The following is a 25,444-nucleotide window of genomic DNA, read 5'->3' as shown; positions in this document are numbered from 1 at the left end:
TAAAAACAACTGTTATAAAAAAGGGTGAGTGCACTGCAGCTGCCTGTAAATTGTATACAAGCACAATATACAGGGTGAGTCTTTTAAAAGAGGCCCCGTGGACCATGTGTACTCTGTATCCATGGGGCCTCTTTTAAAGGACTCACCCTGTATGAGACTGTAGTATGAGCCTGCTGCTTACACAGCAAGGAAGGTTGAGTGAATGTCCTAACATTTCAATTTCTATGCTTTGTGGTACTTGAGTGATTTTTGTAAAAAGAAACAAAACCTTAAGTCTTTGCTAAAGCTAAAGGCTTCATGAACATGTGTGTTAATGTAGTATTTTAGTTTATTTTTTGTTAAACAGAATTCCTCATACTTTGAAATTAGCCCTCTGTTATTTTCCATATTGTTTTATTCTCTTCTAAAGAAACTACGCCTAATACTTAATGTGAGTATTCACATAACAGAAGTGAAGTTGCTTTCTCTGTGCAGCTGCAATAGGAACAGATTTCAGCTTAATGTCATGTCAAGTCAGCTAATCTACTTAGAGCAATTTAGGCAGACACAAGGCCATAATATTCCCAGATTACAACCTTTCATCCCTTCATTATTATTTTAGTGTGAATCTGGTGGGTTATTAGAAGCAGTGTGTGTGTGTGTGTGTGTGTGTGTGTGTGTGTGTGCGCGCGCGCGCGCGCATGTATGTGTGTGATAAAATCCCATTTAATAAAACTTAGGAAATCCGCCCAAGGTCAGCTGTGGGGAATGATCTTCAAACATACCACAAAGTGCTCAGTTTCAATTCTCATTTTATATCTGGTTTATACAGTATTCTTTGTTGCAAGCACAGTAAAACTCCTGTTGCTGCCAGTGGTAGATTGCCAGCCTACTTCAGTCACGCCTTCAAAATAAGAAATACTATATCAGGTAAATGATTTAATAATAATAATAATAATAATAATAATAATAATAATAATAGGTAAAGGTAAAGGACCCCTGGATGGTTAAGTCCAATCAAAGGCAACTATGGGATTGTGGCGCTCATCTCACTTTTCAGGCTGAGGGAGCCGGCGTTTGTCCACTTTCAGCTTTCCAGGTCATGTGGCCAGCAGGACTAAACCGCTTCTGGTGCAATGGAACACCGTGACAGAAGCCAGAGCGCATGGAAACACCGTTTACCTTCCCGCCACACCGGTACCTATTTATCTACCTGCACTAGTGTGCTTTCGAACTGCTATGTTGTTGTTGTTATTATTATTATTATTATTATTATTATTATTATTATTATTTCTTCCCCAGCAACTCTTGGCGGCTTACAGCACATATAAACACATAGTAAAAGTCAAACATTAAAAACTTCCTGACACAGGGCTGCCTTCTCACTCTTGTGAAGTAAATATCCCTGAGATGTAGCCCAAGAACCTTGCTAATTTTGTGTTGACCTTCTTAGGTTGGACTGTGTTGCTTGAGGTCTCCCAGGCTCCCCTTCTGATACTTCTGATACTTCTCTTACCCTGCAAGAGTGCACAACTGAGCCTACTTCAGTAGAGCTCAAGAGACTGGACAATATTGTTTGGAAGGACATATTATTGTTATCATGTTGAGTTGGAAGGGACCATGAGGATCATCTAGTCCAACCCTCTGCAATGCAGGAATCTTTTGCCTAACACGGGGCTCAAATTCATGGCCCTGAGATTAAGAGTCTGCTTCTCTACCAATTGAGCTATCCCAGCTGTCCCAGCTATCACATGGGTCATGCTCTTTCAACTTCAAACTGGACAAGGTAAACAAACAGCAGGCAGACAGGAACTTGCAGGAAATAGACATTGAGGTGGTTGAAGAAACTATGATATGAACTTATTTCTGCTTTTAATTGTGTTTGTCATTATTGTCCTGCACAGAGAGACATCATTGCAACCAATGAGAGGACGGAAGGACTGGGGGATGTGGTTAAGGGAATCAATAGGTATTGGGCTTCAGTTTATGCCTGGCTAGCCTGTGCAGGACTTATCTGGCCAAAGGCAAATCCTTGATTATGCAAAAGAGGTTGGTTATTTTTTGAGCAATTTAGTTTATGTAAAGTGAGGCTTTGAGTTTGAAACTGAATTTCAAACCAGAAAGAGCAGGGAGTTTTGTAACTTGATAGCCATCTTAGTGCAAGCGCACTCTGTGATTGTTCTGTACTAAGGGTGGGTGGGATCCAGGCATATACTTGCTTCTGCAAGGAATAATGGCATTACAGTCTCGCCCTGTGCTCTCATACTCATTTTTCTGAAGAAGATAATTGAAAGGTGTCTCATTTAGTATAATGTGTCTTCCAGTCTGTTGTTATTGTGGTTACAACTGACACAAATGCTGATGGCATTTTTCTCTGAGATGCCAAGAGGTTGTTACATGGAGCTGTTTGACTATTCCCGAGCCATGGTACTTAAGCAAGGTGTTGCTGGAGGAGAATGACTTCAGTTGTTTCTCAAAACACCGGGCCACTTAAAGAAATGAGCATCCCACGTGCCTGTTCCTTCTGTAAAATAGGCATGTAAAAATGATAAATGTTTGGTGTTTTCCCTCAGACCTTCACCTGTAACCAGAGTGCTGTTGGTGTAAAGGAAATGAAATTCAATTTCTTTTGGAGAAGATGTGTTACAGCGTTTAAGGTTAAGTGTACTGAACACTTTGAACTTCTTTTAAGATGCAGTTTTCTTTTCCTCAAAATGAGTGTGATGATCTTTTCTTCATAATTCCTTTCTGTCTTTGAACAGCCCGATAGAGCATGGTTTTCAAATATTTCTTGGAACTAAGGCAAATGAGGATTCACAGGTCTCCTTCCCTATGTTTCTTTTTAGCATTGACTTGCTAGTTTCTCAATTACCAGATTGTGGTTGTGGCCACAGAGTTTTAGGGGATTTGGGTGCACTATTCTAGTGTCCTTGAATTGGTAGGGTGTTTTGGCCTGTGCAGATGTTTTGCTGATCCTCAAAAGGTGATTGGGAGGACTGGAGGACTGTGGAAGAGAAATGGTACCTATCTTCTCTCCTGGGGTGTTTCTACCATTGTGCCTGAACATGGAAATGAAAACTTGAATGATAAGACTGAAGATGCCTGCTTGCAAAGCATTGTCAAGGATGTGTGTGTGTGTGTGTGTGTGTGTGTGTGTGAGAGAGAGAGAGAGAGAGAGAGAGAGAGAGAGAGAGAGAGAGAGAGAGAGAGATTTTTATTCAGTGTGTTGGACTTCCCTAGCCTGCCCACCCCCCAAAAAGCCTGAATCTCCCCTTGTAAATCAGAGCAATTATGCTTTATGACTGCAGAGTTAAGCAACTGCTACTAAACAGTTGCTAGCAGGAAGATGTATTCAGTTCCTTCGCTCTCACACATACTTTGACATATCTAATCACATGTCAGCAATCATACTTGAATGTCAGGAGATACAGCACTAGAAATATAAGCCATTCAGAAACTTGCCTGGTGCTAAATTGCTCAGATGATACACTGATTCACAGTGCCAGCTTAGGTCTGCTATCGTAGAATAGTAGAAAACTTGGAATTGAAATAAGCAATCTTGCCACACAGGGAAGTATTTTCAGGCCCCTACTTTATGACTAGACTTTCATTACAAGCATCTACAGCAGTTTCTGCATAGTCTTGTACAAGGGTACTTCTGGTTGCGAACAGGATCCGTTCTGGAGGCCCATTCACAACATGAGCAGAACGCAACCTGCAGCAGCACGTCTGCGCATGCGCGGGTTGCGATTCGCCGCTTCTGCGCATGCGTGTGACGTCATTTTGCGCGTCTGTGCATGCGTGAGTGGCGAAACCCAGAAGTAACCCTTTCCGGATGCAGCCTGAAAAAATGTTTCATGAAGCAAACGTAACATGAGGTATGACTGTAGAAATAAGTGTGCATCCCTTGTTTGTTGGTACAAAATGGTTTTTGGCCACAAGTTTGCTGGCCGACTGATTTGCACAATTGGGGACTGAATTATGGCAATAAAATACAGCAGTTCTTAAATTTATTGAGTGTTTCTGTCAGTACAAGACAGCATTCTGTCGTAGGCAGCCTAAGACCCATGGGCCAGATCCAGCCCAATCGTATTCTCAGTCCGGCCCACGGATGGTCCTGGAATCAGCGTGTTTTTACATGAGTAGAATGTGTCCGGCTCCCTCGGCCAATAAAGCGAGATGAGCGCCGCAACCCCAGAGTCAGTCACGACTGGACCTAATGGTCAGGGGTCCCTTTACCTTTACCTAGAATGTGTCCTTTTATTTAAAATGCATCTCTGGGTTATTTGTGGGGCCTGCCTGGTATTTTTACATTAGTAGAATATGTGATTTTATTTAAAATGCATCTCTGTATTATTTGTGGGGCATAGGAATTTGGTCATCCCCCCCCCAAAAAAAAATAGTCCGGCCCACCACAGGGTCTGAGGGATGGTGGACTGGCCCATGGCTGAAAAAGGTTGCTGACCCCTGGCAAAGAGTCATGTGCCATCTTAAGGCTAAAAAGTAGTTGTGGCTTGAGCTTTTTGTAAACTGGAACCTACTTTGTGTGAGAGAGGGTGTGGGTGTGGGTGGGTGTGCCAAAAGCATTGCACGTTTTTCATTTGAACCCCTGTATCTGCTTGGCTTGACATTTGGCAAGGTTTGCATAGAGCTAGAGGGGGAAGGGATCCCTTTTCAGAACCTCTTGTCTAGCCTTTAACTTGTCTAGTTTTTAACTGATTGACTTGTCACCATAAATGAGCAACTAAGGACTTCACCCAGGAGGATGAGCTGCCAGAAGAGTGGTGCCACGTTCAGCCTCTCTTCTGACAGCCTGCAGCATTTCTTTGCTGGGTGTGGAAGAAGATCTGTTGTCTCCTCCTTGCCTAGCGTAGAATCCAAGCAGACAAGGCATAGAAAAGGCCCTCCTGTGGCACCTCATTTCATTTCATCTCTGTTGTGAGCCCCTCCTCTTTGCCCAGCACAGAAACCAAGACAGCTCCTGGTAGAGACATGGAGTGTTATGATGCTGAACCTGCAGTGGCCAAAACTCCCTCTTACACTTCCAGTGTAGAAATCAAGAGGGCTGGAAGTGGAGGAAAGAAAGAAATGCTGCCAGCCTGCTGCATTTCAGTGCTAGATGAGCTGCAGGTGAACCTCCTATGCATCTAGCATAGAAAAACAGTGGACTGGTGGCAGAGGGAGAAAGCAGTCGGTGCTTTTGCCAGGAGATGGATGTGCAGCAGGAGTGTCGTCTTCACACAAATCCAGCTCAGGATTGGCAGTGGGATGTGCAAAGGAGGAAGGGAACACTATTTTTTTATTCATCTGCTTTTGATACATAAAAGGCCCTGGAAAAGCAGGGAGGAGTGCCCAGCTAATGAGTAAAAACAGGTTGTTTTTTTTAAAAAAAGAAATTGCTGTAACATTGGGGAGTTTATTTACAAGGCTGCTTTATTCTTTTAACAAATTAGTTTCTTTTGCAAATATTGAATAGCATAACTACTTCTAGTCTGCTAGTTGCAGCAGGCTATGGTTTTTATTCTTTTGCATAGTTGTTGTGAAGCACGCTGACTTTGCCCTTCACAAATATCTGGCTATGCTGGATTAGGATCTATGCTAAAGCATTCAACGGGGCAGATTATAGCTGAGGTGCACAGCTTGGAAAATCAATATGCTGCTAATGAAAATGCTCTTTCACAGATATCGACTGAAAGTACGGGTAAGCCTTAGCAATCCTCAAATGCCCTCTGTGTGCACATGCTGGCTGTTATAAAAAGAGATCTAAGGGGGGGGGGTGAGAAACAGAGAATCCAGAAATAATACCAGGGGCAGGGGGAATAAAGGATCAGGAGATCCCACTCAGTCTCCCTCTCTCTTTTAAGTTTTGGAAAGGGAAATGCAGGGAACTTGTAGCCCTCCAGACCAACCATTGACCAGTCTAGATGGGGCTGATGGGAACTGGAGTCAAAGGTCAGAGGTTACTTATCCCTGGGGTATTGTGTGAACCCTCTCCCTGCGCTGGATTGGGGTGTTCAGTTGCATTGCCGCAATCTGTCTTCCCTAGCACCCAGCCTTGCTCTCCCCTTTTAAATACAATTATTTCTCTGCCCACATGGGGTGCTCCTGAGTAAAGAGAACTCATCTCTTACTTATAGATAAGCCTTGTCTGGCTGCCCAGCTAGCTGATGTTGGGGTATTCATTGATGCTTTGCATAAAATAATCCTGGATTGACTAAACATTCAGCATTTGCCCAACAGTTACAAACTACACGTTATTTTCCCCCCAATTTTTTTTTATTGGTTTTCACAATATTATAACAAACAAACAAACACACAAGACAAACAAACAAAACAAACATAGATCATAGCCTTATTGAAAATTACCGTATTTTTCGCCCTATAGGACGCACCATCCCATAAGGCACACCTAGTTTTGGGGGGGGGGGAAATAAAGGGGGGAAATTTCTTTTCCCCCCAGGCGCGGGGCTGGGGCGGGGGAGGCCCACCCGAGGTTCCCCCGACCCCAGCCCCCAATCAGGCAGCTCTCTGCAAGCTGTGGGAGCCCAGCGCTGACTCCCGCTGCTTGCTGAGAGGTCCGCGAAGCCTGGACGCGCTGAGCTCAGCGTGCGCAGGCTTCAGCATGCAAGCAACTCTCCGCAAGCAGCGGGAGCGCTCCCGCTACTTGCGGAGAGGTCCGCGAAGCCTGGACGCGTTGAGCTCAGTGCGCGCAGGCTTCAGCACGCAGGCAACTCTCTGCGAGCAGGGGTAGCGCTCCCGCTGCTTGCGGAGAGGTCCGCGAAGCCTGGAGAGCGAGAGGGGTCGGTGTGCACCGACCCCTCTCGTGCTCTAGGCTTCACCGAAAGCCTGCATTCGCCCCATAAGACGCACGCACATTTCCCCTTCATTTTTGGAGGGGAAGAAGTGCGTCCTATAGGGCGAAAAATACGGTAGTTGTTAACTTTGTTAAGCGATTTCCTCACTTCCCCTTAGTTGAATTTCATTGCATGTCCTTTTAACGGTTTTCCAAATCCCAATTTTTATGAAATTTAACTTAAACATTAACATTCTTAAATCTTCACCTTATAGAATTAAACATATTACTTCATCACTTAACATAAATAAATCCTAAGCCCATTAAGTATGTGCAAGCTATTTCCAGTTAATTTAGCTTAACAAATTTAACTAAATAATCATTAAATTTCTTCCATTCTTCCTGATACTCCTCCTCCTTCTGGTCGCGGACTCTTCCGGTTAGGTCGGCTAGCTCCGAAAAATCCATCATCTTCATCTGCCATTCTTCTATTGTTGATAATTCTTGGGTTTTCCACTTTTTAGCTAACAAAATACGAGCAGCACGTTCTTAACTCCTTGCATATCAAAATAAATTTTATTCTTTTTTTCCACCTCAACTGATGAAAATGTTTTTTATGTTTTAACTTTATTCTCCGCTTTAATGTTCTTAACATTAAGAAAATGTGATGAGATATTAACTGAAATGGGTTTTACATGCAGCATTCACTGTGACCGACCTAACACCACAATGTGCAACTTACAAAGCAGAAATGTGTTGTCATATGTGTCATTCAAACCTCTCTTTAGGACTCTCATATTTTCCTCCCTGATAATTTAACAGTTAGTGGGGGAGCAATCCCATGCACAAGAAACTGGCATAAAGCAAACCGGTGTAAATTAAACTGGAGTAAAGTTAGACAAGAGGCAAACTCTCTTCAGCAGCAGAGCTGAAGTTTGGCAGAGGAAAACAAGCCTTCAGAAGAGTGTTCTGTGCTGGGTTTCTAGGTCACATGACTCAGCTGAAGACCTCACCTCTGGTTCTGCCCGCCCACCCACGCCTTGGAGTGCCCCTTTGGCGAGGCTTCAACCTGCCCTGGCTCAGCCAGCTTCAGCCGGGATGAGCAAGTCATGTCAGTATACGTACGCTGAGCCAGTGACTTAACGTCAGAAGCAGTCGTTTGTGGTGAAAGTTTTCCTAGGGAAACAGTTAGGGCCAGAGGTGCCAGCTTGGCAGGGGCACCAACATCATGTACCTGAGCATCATGCCACCCTCCCTCTCTCCCTCCTCCTCTGTTCCGGGAGAAGCTTCCAGGGCTTTGGGAAGGAGGCGCCAGACTTTAATACTCCAATTTACTGGGAACATTCAGGGGACTATCCTAGTCCCCCTAATCCACTGACCACACACCGCTGGCCAGTAGAGAGTCCAGGGAGCTCCATTGCATCCTGCATTGCTCATCTCAGAAGCTCTTGCCATAGGATTGCCCCCAGAACATTCTCTGTGTACCATCATGCCATCAGTGCAGGGCATCTGCCAGAGTTTTACGAAAAGAGACAGATGCCTGCCCTCAAGAAGCTTGCAGTCTGAAAGACTAGATATAAAATTACCCTTCTAATTTTTGGTAACTTCCGCCCTGATACATCAAGAAACGTGTAGACTTTATATTTCAACTGTGGACCGCCACACCCTTTCTTGAACCTTGTGGAACCTAACCCTAAAGGAGGCATGCCAGTCCCAATTGGCTCTCCATAGCTAGGCTGTAGAGCTGGGCTCATTGGGGATGAAGACGGGACGGACCTTTTTGGCTCCATAGGCCACATCCTTACCAGGATCTGCCTTGTGGGCCAAAGTGGACGGGATGGCAGGTGTGCCCTACCTGTCTAAATCCCTTTTGTTCCCATCACAGTGGCTCTGGGTTTAAAATAGCACTAACATAAGTGCACTGCCTTGTGTACCTTTTGGATGAACTTGGGCCTAAATGCATAGAAAAATTAAATACTAAATTAGCAAGTTCTGAGAAGGGGAGCCTCTTTATTCTCTCTGAGGTTTAAATAAGGTTGTTAACATTGCAAGTCTGCTGTTGTAATCGATCCTGTAGATTTGGCATTTATAGCTATATTCTCTCCTAAAGTGTACAATGAGAACAGATGGTTCACCTACGTATTTTCTCACCTCAACATGATCTTTGGAATGTTTTGATGGTTTTATAATGCCATGTTTTCTCCTTTTCCTCCCAATTGCCATTTTCGGTCTTGTTTTTGTGAGCCTGCTTTTGATTTCTGTACAGTGGCTAGCATATTTTAGGCACTTTTATCAATAATAAAGGATAGTGATGACAGATTTACTCTTTTGAATGTCATTCATTTATTGTTACATCTGTTTGATTTTTCAGGTGAAGATGAAAAGGTACTTTTGCCTAAGAAAGAAAAAATGAAGCTGCGAAAGGAGAGGTGGTTGCAAAGTAAGTCTTTTTTTGATGAATCATGTTTTCACAGAAGACAGCTAACTCTTCAATGCTTAGACTTTTACCTAAGAATATTCTGTGCAGTAGGCAAGCACCTGAAAATCTATATGGGAATCCACCTGACCGGAAGCAGTTTTCAGATGCTCCCTGAAGCTCTGTTGGCTGATTGCTCAAGTAATTGATAAGTTCAGCAGATGGCACTCGTAATACTCACAGTTCTTCTAACTTTGCTGAATTATCCAACAAGTAATAGATTATCAAAACTCATGTACAATATTTTTAAAACAGGGTTAGACAATCCAAAGTGAATGTTATTTCCCGACTTACAAGCACTAGGAGCCAGAGAAATGACTATATGTTACATGAAAAGTAGTTACATATAAACTCAACAGTTGCAGATTTTTGAAGTCACTTCCCATGGAAGTGAGAAAGGAAAAGTAGATGTGCTCATAGAGCTGTGGACAGCCTTTCTCTATGGGTCACTGTATGCTCATTTCACTTTTAGTGGCTAAATTTCCAAGGGTGGTGATGTTGAGGAACAGGAGAATTCATGTAAGCATTGATAGAGAAAAGCAGCTGCCAGTTCTAGGATCAGGCTTCTCTCTTTGCCTTCAGAGGAATCTACAGAATTCTTAATAGGAATAAAACTAATAAATGAATCTAAAGAGAACCCACCCACATGACACGCATGCACACACACACACACACACACACACACACACACACAATATTAAAAAAGAAAGTTTACTACCCCAGCCTTCTCCCTCCCAACTTCTCTTCTTTCCCAACCTTAATCCACCTATAATATTTGGGCCTCACATAGAATAAAACTGATCTGTAGAAAAGATTGAATGAACAGAAAACTGAGACACTGTATGTACAAGAAAATCTAAATAATAATAGTAACAACAACGAAAATTAGTCAGAACCTGGTTTACACATGACTAATTATTGCATGAGGATTTAAAATAAGTTCATAGGAGACTTGTTCAGATCTTGCAGGATGAGATTAAGAATAGACCTTGGGCTTGCATTCTTCTTCCTCTGCTTTCTTCAGCTCAGGAATGAATTATGGAACTAGTCAATCCCATGTTTCTCTCCCAGTGGGCTTATTGCATCCCCCTTTCTACCCCACTTTCCTTCTTTGTGGAGCAAAGATATCTCAGCCTTAACCTTGTCATACATGAGGATACCTCGGGTTCATGGTGAGGAAATGAGGACACAGGAAAAAATTATAGAATGAAAGGTAAAATCCTCCCTGCTCTGTGGTGAGGCTGTCTTTTGCAAGGTTCAGGCTGAATACTCACAGAGTGTAAAGCTCTGGAGTTGCTTCCACAGCAGCCAGACTTAGGCCAATCCCTATATAAGAGCAGCACCTGTATTCCAGTTGCAAGCTCTGCCTTTACTGAAAGGTGCCTCTTCACCTGCAGGGGCCCAGGCCACCCCAGCGGTCTCTTAATCCTATGGGGCCAAGGAAATTGGTCACGTGGATGCTTCTGAAATAGGGTCCTCTGAGACGTAGTTCTCTTATCACAGATACTTTAGTTGATTGCAGGGGGTTGGACTTGATGTCGCTTCCAACTCTCCAATTCTCCCATTGGCTCCCATTGCAGAAGTGTTTCTGCCCTCGCTTGTAGTTCTTTTTCTGATTCAGAGCCTCCAACCTTCATCCCTTGAAGAAGGTGAATCTGCCTCCAGGGCCATGACACCTCCTTAGATTTGATTGAAAAGTAAAAATTGGATATTCTCACAGGTGTGGAAAGAAACATGTGAAAACTGCATTATTAGGCTCACATGAATAATGCTTCCTGTTGTATAATAACAGGGTGTTCACTTGAAGGAATTTAATTACACATTTGGTAATGATATATGTTTTTACTTCAACAGTTACTTGTCTATAAAGCAGATAATTTTCCTAGTATACAATAAATTTCACTTATACAGAAAATTGTTGTTGTAAGATTTAATCACTTGACTATTGAATATATTTTTGTTATCTTCAAAAGCTGACTTCATGCAAATGTACGTATTTTGGGATTAATTTGCTTTCTGCCTGATTTCTTTTGTGAAGAGGAGATGTAGATGCCTTTTGCCCTCCCCTTTTTTGTTTGCCAGCTGGGAACTGAAGTTCTGCCTAATGGCGTAATAGAAATTATTCAGGTTATATTCTATTCCAAGCAGTGGTAAATCATATCAAACTAAAGCCAAAAAAGATGCAGTTTCAGCCACTAGAATCACAGGTAGAATGTCTCTGTCCTTAGAAAGATTTCATAAGAAAAGAATTCAGAATCAGGTATATCTAAGCCTCATTTCTGGAAAGCTTTGAAGTACCGCAACTTCATAGTACTGGACCAAAAACAGGGGTACTGGTGATCAGAATGCATGTGCTCTCCAGGCAAGAGAGCCCATCCGAGGTGAAGTATACACGTCCACATTTGTCACAAGCATCTGAAAAGGCAAACGTTAACAGGACAGCCAAAAGAAACAAGGATGTTGTAAATTCCAGCTCTAAAGATTCCAATGAAGGGCTGAAGAGATCTAACCACGGTGAAAGGATTGTAACTTCTGAATCACTTCTGAATCCATAGAATCTTGCCTTACTTTCAAGCTGAACCATTCATACTAAGGAGATCAGAGGGACACTGTGACCTCTTTGAATCTACGTGATAGTGGGTTCAAAATGGGCATATGTGGCTTAGCCATCCCCTTCTCTCTCTCGTTACAGCAGAACGGGTAAAGCTCATTAACTCCTGGTTTTATGCTGTGCACTTAGGTAAATTATACCAGATCTTACATCTGAGTGAGCCTGGAAAGCTCCCTTTGGTGCTCCAATGCCATGTGACTCCTTTTGTTCAGTTCTGTAAGCCCCAACCCTGGCTGACTGAATATTTCCAGTGACCAGGCTGGGTCACTGCATTCCTCCCTCTCCTGTTTCACTCTAGCATTGTGGCAGAAATAATGTTATTGCCCCAAATAATATTTCAGCTAGTAATTAGTCAGTATGGATAGTTACTCTCATGGGTCAAGCAAAATATTTTTTCCTAAAGAAAGAATGGTGGAACTATGACAGGACCCTGTAGTTAATAAAAATGGACTTGAAACAGACTTCTCAGACATAAGACTTTAAAAAGTGGTAAAGACATTTTAAAGATTCAATTAACAGAATTTAAAGTATACTCCATGGGTAGGCAAACTAAGGCCCAGGGGCTGGATCCGGCCGAATCGCCTTCTAAATCTGGCCCGCGGACGGTCTGGGAATCAGCATGTTTTTACATGAGTAGAATGTGTCATTTTATTTAAAATGCATCTCTGGGTTATTTGTGGGGCCTGCCTGGTGTTTTTACATGAGTAGAATGTGTGCTTTTATTTAAAATGCATCTCTGGGTTATTTGTGGGGCATAGAAATTCGTTCATCCTCCCACCCCCAAATATAGTCCGGCCCCAACAAGGTCTGAGGGACATTGCTGAAAAAGTTTGCTGACCCCTGGATACTCGCTTAACAATTGTTTCTCCCTCCTGCCCCTGTTTTTCAGAAATAGAAAATATCAAGCTAGCAAAACAACAACAAAAAGCAGAAGCAAAGCGAAAAGCTACCCCGGTAGTTGGAGATATGAATCCTCTGATGGACGCTCTGCCTGAGCTCTCAGACATGGTAGCTGTCAGCAAGTTCTGCAGACATCCTAAAACGTAAGTTAAGTGCTGCACACACAATTTGGGTAAGCGGAGGTGGTAAACAGACTTTGAAATTGTTATATTGGGGTCTAAAAGCATGAAGTTATTTTCCATCTAATTTTTTATATTCATTAGGGTTATAGAAATATGGCTATTATATACAGTGGTACCTTGGTTCTCAAATTTAATCTGTTCCGGGAGATTGTTTGACTCCCGAAACTGTTCGAAAACCAAGGCATGTCTTCCAATTGGCTGCAGGTTTGTGGCATTTGGGAGCCAAAACGTACGAGTTCCAAGGCGTTCGAAAACGAAGGCACGACTCTATAGCAAAGTAAATCCTGGTGGAGACCTTACATTTCAGTTTTTACTAGCTGCCACTGAAAGTCCTTGTGGTTGATTTCTTGCATCATTTGAGAATCTTCTCTTATTTGAATAGTCATGTTAACTGCCCTAGGAAGCCATGGAAACCTTTGAAGGTAAAGGAGAAAAGAAAATTACCGTATTTTTTGCACCATAACACTCACTTTTTTCCTCCGAAAAAGTAAGGGGAAATGTATGTGCGTGTTATGGAGGGAATGCCTACGGGTGGCATGCCTACGGATTTTCCTCCTCTAAAAACTACGTGTGTGTTATGGTCGGGTGCGTGTTATAGAACGAAAAATACGGTAGTTATGATGATAAGTATGTGAAGACCAAGATTTGCAATAACTGAGCACTGAAGGTAAACATGATGCTTAGAAAATATTTGCAAGTGGGTACAATGAAGTTGCTCTACATCCACACAAGATTTTCATTAAAAGTTCACTTTCTCATGATCTTGTCTCAGAACAGGAGTTCCACTGACCTCTCAGTTCCTAATTCTTTTTACTTCATAAATAGGGGCTAAAATTAAATTCTCGACACAGATGCATGTTTCTTAAGAATAGATTTTATTGTAAGCTTTAGAACTGGCATGCGAGAGGCTTTTGCCTTCCTGGCGTTGTGCTCCATCCACCTTAGAGAGCTTGCTCAATGATCAGGGATGGTGGGAATCTGGCAACTTCTGGAATGACACGGTTCCTCAGCCCTGCTCTAAAATGTCTTGTCGTCAGACTTGGTTTAGGCATGTAGCCTTTCTGGAGTCTTCAGTTGTGTGGCTTTCTTGCTGTTGTAACTCTTTAATAGACACTCTGTCCTGTGCATATCTATATCTATATATCCTGTCCTGTGTATATCTATAGAGGAGTCTTCCGACTGGGCTCAGCAGGACTTCCCCACTTGAAAAGATGCTTAGGACTGCTGCCTTGTCCTAGTGCCTTGCACTGTTAGCATGGGAAAATCTTTCTTCCTTTGATTTACCACAGAATAAGGCATTTTAGTACTGACATTTTCAGAAATGCGGTCTTATTCAGTGGTTGAGTGAATTCACTTATGTTTTTTGATAGCTTGATATCCAATGGAACAATTTTCAGAATACTTTCAAATCTAATGGATTGTTGCTTACAATTTACAGCTGTCCGAGTTATTTTGTTTATATCCCCTCTCATTTGCTTTCATGATTAAAACTTATTTTGAATAGGGTAGGTTCTTATATTTGGTTATTTGTTATACTTTTCATTACAATGTTAATATTAGAAAAATGCTATGTTAATACTTAAAAAGAAGAAAGAGAAAACAAGAAAAAATGTACATCAACATAACACAGAAAAACATGTAGCAACACCTTGTCTTCAAAGTTATTGTTTGATAAATGTATAAACAAAGACTGTCTCTCAGAAAACCTAGCAACTGGTTTCCTAAAATAACTCATTTTTGAGATGTCAACTTACACCAAAAAAAGTTTGCTTGTTTTTTGTCTGCTTTGTGTTGGATTTCCTCTGGGAATTGTGTTACGGTTGGCTAACTTCGAAACAGCTCAGATGCTTTAAGCCAGTAGATCCAGGGTATTGTAATTTATTTTTATTTATTGCATTTAAATCTTGCCGTTTTCTCCAAGGATCTCAAAGTGCCATACATGTTTCTTCCCCACAACAGTGACTGGCTTAAGGCCACCCAGGGAGTTCCTGGCCAAGAGGGGATTTAAAGCCTGTTCCCTTGGGTCACAGTCCAACACATTAAGCACTCCCCACATGGGCTCAGGGCAGGAGACCTCTTTCAACTTCAGAGCCACATTCCCTGCTGGTCAACCTTTCAGGAGCTGCATGCCTGTGGGGGTGGGGCCAGAGGCAAAACATCAGCTTTGCATAGGAGGCGAAATGCTTCCCTTGCAGTTCAAAGACACATTCCAGGCAGCTGAAACCCCCAGGCAGGAGTGGCCAGAGGGTGTGGGACTGAGGGGGCAATCTGGCCTTGGGAGAGTCCCCAGGGTCAGATAGAGAAGCCTGGAAAGCCATGTTGACCCCTAAGCCGGAGAGTCCTCGCCCCTGTGGTGGGGACTTAAAGAAAGGCAGCAATCCTTCCTCTAATGTGCATTGGACGTGTGTTATTCCAGCCATGTGCAGCTGAAGGCAGGCTGGTTAAAACTGTGCCAGTCAATCTCCAAGCAAGGCAGGGGAGCTGGAAAGCTCTTTTTGCACTGGGCAACCCAAGCAGACCTGGTGCAAAAACATTTCTCAAGCTTTTGGCCTTTCTTGGAGCTTGACTTGCACAGTTTTAACCAACCTGCCTTCAGCTGCGCATGCCGTTCTTTAAGTCTTGGCACGCCTGCTCTGGGAGTGCGGAGAATGCTCTCTGTGTCCCTCACCCACTAGTCGGGGGGAGGGGGGGCGCCAAGGAAGTGACTCTAGGTGAAAGCATGACAGGAACACTACAGGTTTTATGTTTCAAAGGATGGAGACTCTTCCCCGCCCCCCTTTCAGATTGACACAAACCCTATTCAGTTTTCTCTCCAGAAAAGATTGTGCTAAACAGTCATGAAAAGGAATGAACTTCAGAATGAAATGGTCAGAATCATTTTAATGTGGGCAAGGGTGGGGAGAGATGTTTAAGGTTCATAACCAAGCCCAGAGGATCAAGTAAAAGTTCTACATTCCACATTTAATTCTTCTATTTAGAAGCAGCTACTAGTTAGTTCAATGTCTAGAAAGTGATTGCTGCTCCTTACTTTGCAGTTGTAAATCCACTTTGCAGTTCCTCCTTTGTGCAAGGGCTGTTCTGGTTGCTCACAGTCTGAATCTGTTGCATGTGCTATTTAATCAGCACAAATTTTTAGAGGATTACAGTTATTGCATAAATGAGGAATTATACTCCCAATGATTTGTCAGCTTTTAGTCATAGAAGATCAGATTCTCCAGAAATGTGATCCCCTGCTGGGGATAAGTGCATTCAATTGAGGTTTTATTCTGATTTATAATGAATGAAGTCTGCAACATGTAATGAAACAAGGATGCCTTTCATGATGAATAAATAAAATTGAGGAGGCGGGCATCCCAGCAGCACATCACAGGCACTTGAGGCAAGTTTCCACAAGTGGCACAGACATCTGTATATGGGAATAAGTCTTATTTCTTGGGTTAGTTACAGGTCACATGCATTTAATCTCAAAGAGAACTTTGGGTTAACCTGAAGTCTGATAATACATGGATTCAAATCTGTAATGAGAAGCTTAGAGAGTGGTCTTAATATAGTCTTATTCAGGAATAACGTGTTTCACCTGGGATTACTTCACTAGGAACTGATGTTTTATGTTTCTGGAAGTAACGAGAGCAGTGCAATTTGCTTTGAAGGTTTGGAGCAAGGGGCTGCCGTCCTGCAGATTTTCTGTTGTCTCTTCAGCAATTGTAGGCCGTTTTCTCCTGGGTGATGTGCTGGCTTCCTCAGAAGGCTCTTGCTGCAGAGCATACGTGGCGGGGGGGGGGGGGGCGATGGCAGCCTCCTTCCAGTGCCCCCAATTTTTGAGATGCCAGTTTTCTTTCCCACATATTAGAGCTGTAAGTTCTCAGGGGAGGATTTAATCTCAGCACGATTTTAATATAGACATTTTTTAAATCATCAGACAGTAGTTTTGACAGGTTTGTGCTAGATCATGAAAGAATGCAGTTAATCACTAAAGTATGTATTTATAACAGTGAGTAACAAAGCAGAAGACACAACATTCTCACGGCGAATCATTTTGGCTTCTGTTGCTCTGACATGAATCAAAGGGTGCTGCTGCTGCAGCCTTGGCAGAAGCCAAAATGTTTTGCTGTAATAATTTAACATCTACTTTGTTAGCTGCTGTAGTTTATGAGAGAGAAATAGCAAATTCAGAGTTTGTAGAAGGACAAAAAGTCCTTTGTAAAACCTCAAAAGTCTCTGTGGCCACAGAATGCTAGGTAAGTGCAGGGGGTGGGGTTTGAGAAGGGAAGGGGCCTGGAGTGGCTGGAAGCCCAAGCTGAAGGTGCTGCACACGGCAATGTTTTTGGCAGGTCTTTGGTGTCAATACTGTTCTCAATTAATACTTAGTTTTTGTTTTCTTCAGCCCAGCAAAGAAGATGCTGCTGACTAACTTCTGTCAGATGAAATCAACCCAGAAACGCCAAGTCTTGTGAGTAATGGTGGGACAGTCGCAAGAAGCCCCTCTGGGCAGCAAAGTCAAAACCTGTCTTGCCTTAAAATAGAAGAAGATGCAATAAGGGCCAATGATGTGGCTCTTCTTCACCGTGGTGTCGTCAAGTCATGCTCCTCTGCGCAACCAGCAGCAGAAACAAACTCTGAAGTAGCAGCATGGACACCATCCCATAATTTCGGAGGAACTCCGCTGCCACCTAACCATCCCAGCATCCCATGTTGGTGCCTTCAATGCACAGCGAAATGTGTGGGGTTGCTCTCGCTCTCCCCCCCCCTTTCTTTCCCCAGATAGGCAACTGCACATCCCCCATCCCAGGCCTCTCATCCTTAGCAAGTGAAAATTAAATCCTGAAGAGGGCACTTCATTACAGAAGCAATTTCATATTGCTTCTCCTAAACTTCTCTGCCTCTAAATCACAGCTCCCCTTTTGAAAACAGCAGCTGAAGAGACACCATGGTCTCTTACTGGGTGTTGGGATGTCATCTGCTTCTTCAGAACCTTCCATGCCTTTAGACGTTGGACTGAGTGAGTCCCTCCTGCTGTGCTTTTGCAGAAGCAAGAGGTTTGGGCAAGTCCATTTGTCCTTGGGAAGTTCTCAGTCTGTGTCTCACTGATCTGATGACTCACTTGCCGGGGGCCAAGGGCTCTGCTGCATAAGTGGGCTTTGCTAATGCAAAATTTGGCAATTTGCCTTGTTCCTCTTGGGTATTTTTGTTCACTGATTGCAGGGGATAGGGGTGGGCACTTCCTAAGAATTTAGCCAAGGCAGCGCCAATATCCTGTTCTCTCCTCCCCCCTCCCTCTTCTGGCAGAGTTCTGTAACCTTAGTTCTGTTTGTGCCAGAGAAAAGTCGACAGGTCAGGAAAATGATTGTACTCACCGACGCAACACCATCCTGTTTATCCAAAGCAGCTAATTTGGGAAATGATAATGTTATGCATGCAAGAGGAATAAAGGCTAAAATGTGAACTGAAAAAGACAAGGCATTCCAGGTCCCAGAGACGAGGGCTGTGTTCATAAACTTTTATTGCACTAGCCAAAGGCCAGGGCATCAGTAGGGGTATGTACCAACAACAAAAGTTGGTTCAGACCCCAATTTGGTTCTTTGGAATGAGGAAAAAAGGAATCATGTTCTCCCCTGATGTTTTGTGAACAAATGTTCTGAAAATTGCATACATAAGAGAGCTTACCTTATCACCGGATAAGAAAACTGGCAAACTGCCGTGAAATATGCCCACCATTTTTTGTGGAGGCAAGGGGGCTTTCGAGGTAAAATCAGTTCCTCTGATGACAACTTTGCCCTGTTAGTCACAACAATCTCTCACGTAACTCTCCCAGTGCGGGTGTTTCTTCTTCCCTCAGCATTCCACCCTGGCGTTTTCCTTAGATGATAAGCTTAGTTCTGCTTTTAGCATATGCTTGACTGCAGTCGCTTTTTGACATCTGAATTGCCAAGCCCCACAAAGTGCTTCAAGGGTTCCAGATCCTACTTCACCTCCAACAAGCCCCAAACCTTTTTGAGGCGCCACACTTCATCTTGGATTCAGGATTTGTCTGAATTCAGTGCACACCCCTACTGGATAGCACATATACTCCTTGAGAGGCTTGCAGAATTACAGAACTGCCCTTAGCTTCAGTAGAGCTGCCCAGTAGTGTTGTTTGCATAAACACATGTAGCAACTGTACGCCAGCCTAAACTCCATTGTGCCTGGCTAATATAACTTGGATTCTTGCAAATTCAAGCGAGATATTATAATGAGAGCACTGGAGGTAGGATTGTGTTTCAAATAAATCCGGAGAGCTCTTCTGCTCAGAGACATACCGGTAGCTCAGAGGGCCCCATATTTCCTCTCTCTCCCCCCCCCCCTTTTAAAGTTTAAAACGTTAAGCTTTTCTTGGCTTATAAGGCAGTTAAGCACTGCAGAGCCCAGAGCTGATAAGACCCTATCCAAGACCATCTTCATTTCCCTATAAATTAACAAATGCACATTTTGGGCAATTCTTTAAATTTATTGCTACACTTTTGCTCTTACTTCTCTCTGTGAAGAATGCTATTGCCAGATACAGTGGTACCTTGGTTTGCAAACAGTGTGGTTTGCATACATTTTAGATTACAAACATGTCAAACCCAGAAGTGCATGTCCTGGTTTGCAAACTTTTTTTGGATTACAACCCCCCCTTTTTTGGGGGGGGATTACGAACAAATTTTTTTTTGAGGCCCCATTGGCAAAAGAGCGCCTTGGGTTACAACCTATTTTGGTTTACAAATGGACCTCCGGAACGGATTATGGTTGTAAACCAAGGTACCACTGTACATGACACACTCCTGATTTTATGTTACTTTTCTCAAGCCACCCTAGAAGCAAAGCCCTGGTTTACAGTCTTTCATCAAGTAATTCACATTCAAAGGAATAGGATGAAAGGTCCTATTTGTGAATTTCTGGTTCTATGCTCTGCACAGCTGCAAGGAAAGGGCTCTGTCTAATTAAACTCAGACTGTAGTGGGTCTGTTATGCTATTCCCATAGAATAAGTTTGAGTCGTTCAAGGAATATGGAAGACACACTTGGATATGAGCATCTTCAGGTGTTGGGATTCCTGCTGTTTGCATGTGACTCTTCCTCGTGAGCTCTCTTACACTGAACCCCACAGCGGATGTGCCTAGATGACACCCTCCAGTTTATGCCTTTTTGTTCCCTGGGGTGTGCTAGAAGTTCAGTCAGAGCCAGGTTAGGTTAGCCCCACCTGAATACAGTGAGTGACTTCACTCAAGGACTGGTAGTACAGTGGTACCTCAGACGTCGAATAGAATCTGTTCCAGAAGTCCGTTTGACTTCCAAAACATTCGGAAACCAAGGCACAGCTCCCGATTGGCTGCAGGAGGCTCCTGCAGCCAATCCGAAGCCGCGTCAGATGTTTGGGTTCCAAAGAATGTTCGCAAACCACGGCGTTTGGGAGCCAAAACGTTCGACTCGCAAGTCGTTCGGGATCCAAGGTACAACTGTACTTTTAACTTGCCTCTTGTAATGCTAGCCTATCATCTGATGCATTTTCTCCCTTTTTTCTAGGATGCAGGAAGTAGCACAGTTTCACAAGACTATATCGGATCCTTTGTTCAAAGCTAGCCCTTTGACAGTCCTTGGTGAGCATCTTTCCAAAAGACTGCAGCTGGAGAGGGAGGGAAAGCCATTCTGATATCATTGCTGGGACTGTTTGAGAGCACAAGAGATTGGATTCTCGCAAACACACTGCATGATGACCTTACATGCCCAGTATGCCAGCATAACTTGCAAGAGTCCACAGGATTATGACATTCAGTGACCTTGTTTTCCGCCAACAGAAATAAGGCTGCCAAGACTGATGATTGCCAGGAGTAGCTGCAAAGCTGTCTGCTGTTTTGCTAGAAGCTCTTGGGGATTGTTCTCGATTCCCACTCTCTGCTATATCAGGCACCAAATGTTGTTTCTCTTTTCTTTCCATAGTTCCTATGAAGTATAACATCCTCTCCTCTAGGAGTAATGCAGCATTTGCATCATTCTCCTGAAATTATATTTAATAGAGATTAAGTCTGCTCCTGTTTCCACGAACAATTCAACTGAAAAATATCTGTTCTTGTTAGTTTTTGATACTGATTTGGCCAGGTGCACAATGTAAAGTTTAGTTTTTCTACATAATAAATATTTCCCCCCATAGTATGATGTTGTAAGATAGCAATAATAAAGGGAATACCATCCTAATTTTTCAAATGAAAAATGATGAGTAGTGAAACTGACATGGGGACAAATAGAAGAAGATGACTTCACCCTGATATGGTTCCTGTTTATCACATACCTACTCCAACAAGACAACCAAAAGAATCTGCTGTCAGTATACAAATCAGTCTGCCTAACCTGACCCCAAAACCCACACCCACACCCACACCCACACAAAAACAAATCTCACTACAGACAACCAACCACACCCTAGGCCACCCCAACCTCTTACCGCCAAGGAAATACAACAAGCGAACAGTAAGAACCCACACAAGTGACACTGACACAAAACTCCACACATACACTAAGTGGAAGAATAGAAGCATTGCCACCCGACCCCACCCCACCCCACTCACCAACCCCCTCTTTCCCCCTCTTTTCTAACCTAACACGAATGTCTCACAACAAATGAAACTGATCTGTAGAAAACACAACTTGAAAAAAGAGACAATGTATACATTTTTGTAAACTAAGAAATCTTTAATAGTTTTTTTAAAAAACGAAACAAAACTGGAGAGAGTGTTGTGGTACAGCGGCACTTGACCATCCAACCTGTGCTAATGGTAAAAGAATAACTTGGGTGGGGGAGCTTTACTCCTGCAAGCTCATCCACCCAGGTATTTTTAATGCAAGCCAAAGTTGGCATCCTCTTCAAGGACAAAGTCCTGGAAAAAAATCAGTTTTTCACACAGACATAGCATTCAGCTAAAGCACCACCAGATTTGATTTGATTTCTTTTTGGCAGAGCAGCCAGGTTTGCTTTGGCTAGGAGGAAGAACATGAAGGGGGAGCACAATGTACAGTCCCATCTTCATTAACCCCTTAGGGTGCCAGTCCATGAAACTTGGTTTTATTATTATTATTATTATTAGTTATTCAGATATACTGCTAATTTTGGCTACAGTATATTGTCAAACAAATAATCATTCTTATCTGAACACAAAACAAACTGTAAAGCATATAATAAATCCTTAACACAAAACAAACCACAGGTGTGTAGTACCTTGGAAAATTATACTTGGGGCACATCATCCAAATTCAGTAATCATAATTGAAATCAAAAACAGAATCAAAAAACCCCACCATGCCAACATGTGACTTGTCTTTGAGTAAATAGCACATGTATGACTTGGCTTCTTGAAAATGAAATCTGCAGACCATGTCAAGAAAGGAAAGCCAAATGGCTCAATATCTGCTTTGGTTCACCTTTCCTTAAATCAAGGGTGTACAACATGTTGCCCTCTAGATGTTGAGAACTCTAGCTCCCATCTTCCTTGACCATTGGCCAGACTGGATGGGGCTGATGGGAGTTGGAGTCCAACAACGTCTGCAAGGCACCAGATTGGCTGTCCCTGCCTTAAGATGACAGCCAAATTGCAAAGTCAGGTAAATCAGGATGGTGAAGCAAAGAACCTGGCTAAAGGTCTCAATTCATCAAGGAGTAACAAATGTTGAGATACTGCGGAAGGGCAATTCATTGGATTAAAAATTAAAAATGGGACCTTTGACAAAAGGGAAAATTAAAGATAAGGGATAAATCTACCTTTTGGAATTATTTGCGGCAGGAGGTATTGTTACTAAAAGCAAATAGGGCAAGAATAAAATTATTCATTTATTCATATAATTAATATCCTGTCTCTCACAAAAGAGCAGCAAACATGTCTGTGATAAAAATGCATTTTAAAATAATACTTAAAACATTTTAAAACGTTTTAAAACAAGTACAGTGGTGCCCCGCAAGACGAATGCCTCGCAAGACGGAAAACTCGCTAGACGAAAGAGTTTTCCGTTTTGGAGGTGCTTCGCAAAACAAATTTCCTATGGGCTTGCTTCGCAAGACGAAAATGTCTTGCGAGTTCCTGCAGGTTTTTTTCCCTTTCCCCCCCTTTTTCTAAGCCGCTTATCCGATAAGCCGCTAAACCGCTAATAGCGCTAATCCGCTAAGCCGTCAATGGGCTTGCTTCGCAAGACGAAAAAACCGCTAGACGAAGAGACTCGCGGAACGGATTCTTTTCGTCTTGCGAGGCACCACTGTATAATAAATGAGTAAGTTATAATGTCAAAACAATGCAAAAATTAAAGCCAGAGCACTATTTGGGGGGGAAAGAGAATGGAGGCACCTTATTCCCATGTTTAACAATATATTATCAGGCTGGTATGTTAAAACATTCAGTGACATGGTTCACTCTAGACAAAGTGACTAGATTGGAGAAACAGGATCTATCCACACCATAAATATATCCTTTGGTATTAGACCACAGGAGATCCGAGGGCATGGGGTATTTATAAATGTAAATTAAGCAATGGTGTGTCACCTTGCACAGCAAAGAATGGGAAGAAAAGCAGGGAGGGGGGGTATAAATAATAAATTATTATTATTATTATTATTATAGTTCTTGGGGGACATACAAATCTGGGAAGCCCAAAGTCTGAGATCAGAAATTTCTTGGGAAATGGTCTAATAAGGAGTTAGCGGTAGATTGTTACTGAAACAATCCCCTTCTTTCAGTACCTACAAATTCTACATTTAGACAGCCCTGTTGCTCTTTTCAGTGTCTTGGTTGAGCAACAACGTTAAAAGGTGGCCCACGGAATAAAACTGAATGCTATAACCGTAAGGAAATGCCATCAACACACAGTCTTACCACCCCATTGTTAAGATTTTGTTGGTGTTAATGGTGATGTTGTTGAAAGTCATAGCATCCAATCTTATTTAAGCACCCCGGCAAATATTATTTTAAATTAATGACTTGGTTTTTGGGTATGTCAGATTGGAAGTAAAGATTGTCCTCAGGGCCAGCCCCAGACGTAGATCCCAAGCCAGAAGCACTTGCACAAGAGGAGTGTGTCATGCCTGTCCCTCTCCAGCGCATGCCTACCACGCTGCCCCCTGAGGACCCCAGCTCAGCAGCCCTAGCAGAGCCATCGTCTTGCCTGCTCCATCGACAGCAATGCCTGGCCAAAACAAACAAGATGAATTTTAACAGGGAGAAATATAAAGTATTGCACTTGGGCAAAAAAAATGAGAGGCACAAATACAAGATGGGTGACACCTGGCTTGAGAGCAGTACATGTGAAAAGGATCTAGGAGTCTTGGTTGACCACAAACTTGACATGAGCCAACAGTGTTACGCGGCAGCTAAAAAAGTCAATGCAATTCTGGGCTGCATCAATAGGAGTATAGCATCTAGATCAAGGGAAGTAATAGTGCCACTGTATTCTGCTCTGGTCAGACCTCACCTGGAGTACTGTGTCCAGTTCTGGGCATCACAGTTCAAGAAGGACACTGACAAACTGGAACGTGTCCAGAGGAGGGCAACCAAAATGGTCAAAGGCCTGGAAACGATGCCTTATGAGGAACGGCTAAGGGAGCTGGGCATGTTTAGCCTGGAGAAGAGGAGGTTAAGGGGTGATATGATAGCCATGTTCAAATATATAAAAGGATGTCACATAGAGGAGGGAGAAAGGTTGTTTTCTGCTGCTCCAGAGAAGCGGACACGGAGCAATGGCTCCAAACTACAAGAAAGAAGATTCCACCTAAACATAAGGAAGAACTTCCTGACAGTAAGAGCTGTTCGACAGTGGAATTTGCTGCCAAGGAGTGTGGTGGAGTCTCCTTCTTTGGAGGTCTTTAAGCAGAGGCTTGACAACCATATGTCAGGAGTGCTCTGATGGTGTTTCCTGCTTGGCAGGGGGTTGGACTCGATGGCCCTTGTGGTCTCTTCCAACTCTATGATTCCATGATTCCATGAAAGCAGGTGGGCTCCTTCCACAAAGGCGGAGCTAGTCGCTGAGACAGAGCGGCAGCTGCTGAAAAATAATGTTTTGGGCTCTGCTCTTATCAAGTCTTCTAGCTGAGCGCTGCATGGAGCTGTCCAGGCTGCCACTGAAGCCTGCCTTTTCCTCTGCACTCATGAGGCTGTGGCTCAAAACACAACACCAGGTGTCTTCCTCTCCGGAGCAAGTAGCTCCCTCATAAGATTCAGAGATTATGTGTATCTAGAGTCAAGTGGCCCATGCTGAGCCCTTGCTGGTCAGGTACAAAGTAAACAGAGTAGAACAGCTGTTCCCAGTCCCCTCTCTCTTCTGAGCAAATTGACATCATCATCCTCCTCCTTCATCCAATGATCCCAGGGCAGTTCAGCTATGATATGTAATATGTAATGAAGGTGCCAGGAGAGCCTCTTGTGGGAGAGCATCCCACAAATGGGGAGCCACTGCGGAAAAGGCCTTTTGTCGTGTTGCCAAGGCATCATGGCATGGGCACTGTGGAAACCA

At 43.1% G+C, this 25,444-nt stretch overlaps 1 protein-coding gene across 2 annotated transcripts in view; it reads left to right on the top strand.

The window, feature by feature from the left end:
- Positions 1–21,167, top strand: part of SLX9 (SLX9 ribosome biogenesis factor) — a gene marked incomplete at its 5' end in the record, with an annotated part of 32,908 nt that extends 11,741 nt beyond the window's left edge. For both annotated transcript variants that reach the window (XM_081849891.1, XM_081849892.1), the window contains 4 exons: positions 9,144–9,212; positions 12,749–12,902; positions 17,326–17,391; positions 20,483–21,167. In XM_081849891.1, the coding sequence (XP_081706017.1) occupies positions 9,144–9,212; positions 12,749–12,902; positions 17,326–17,391; positions 20,483–20,609 (416 nt within the window). In that variant the 3' untranslated portion in view covers positions 20,610–21,167. The remainder of the gene's footprint in view (positions 1–9,143; positions 9,213–12,748; positions 12,903–17,325; positions 17,392–20,482) is intronic.
- Between the last annotated feature and the right edge of the window lie 4,277 nt (positions 21,168–25,444).

This window comes from Podarcis erhardii (assembly GCF_964252035.2).
Source record: "Podarcis erhardii genome assembly, chromosome: 1".
Taxonomy (NCBI): Eukaryota; Metazoa; Chordata; class Lepidosauria; order Squamata; family Lacertidae; genus Podarcis; species Podarcis erhardii.
The sequence above is the reverse complement of the archived record's forward strand: the minus strand, read 5'-3'. Positions and strand labels throughout refer to the sequence as shown.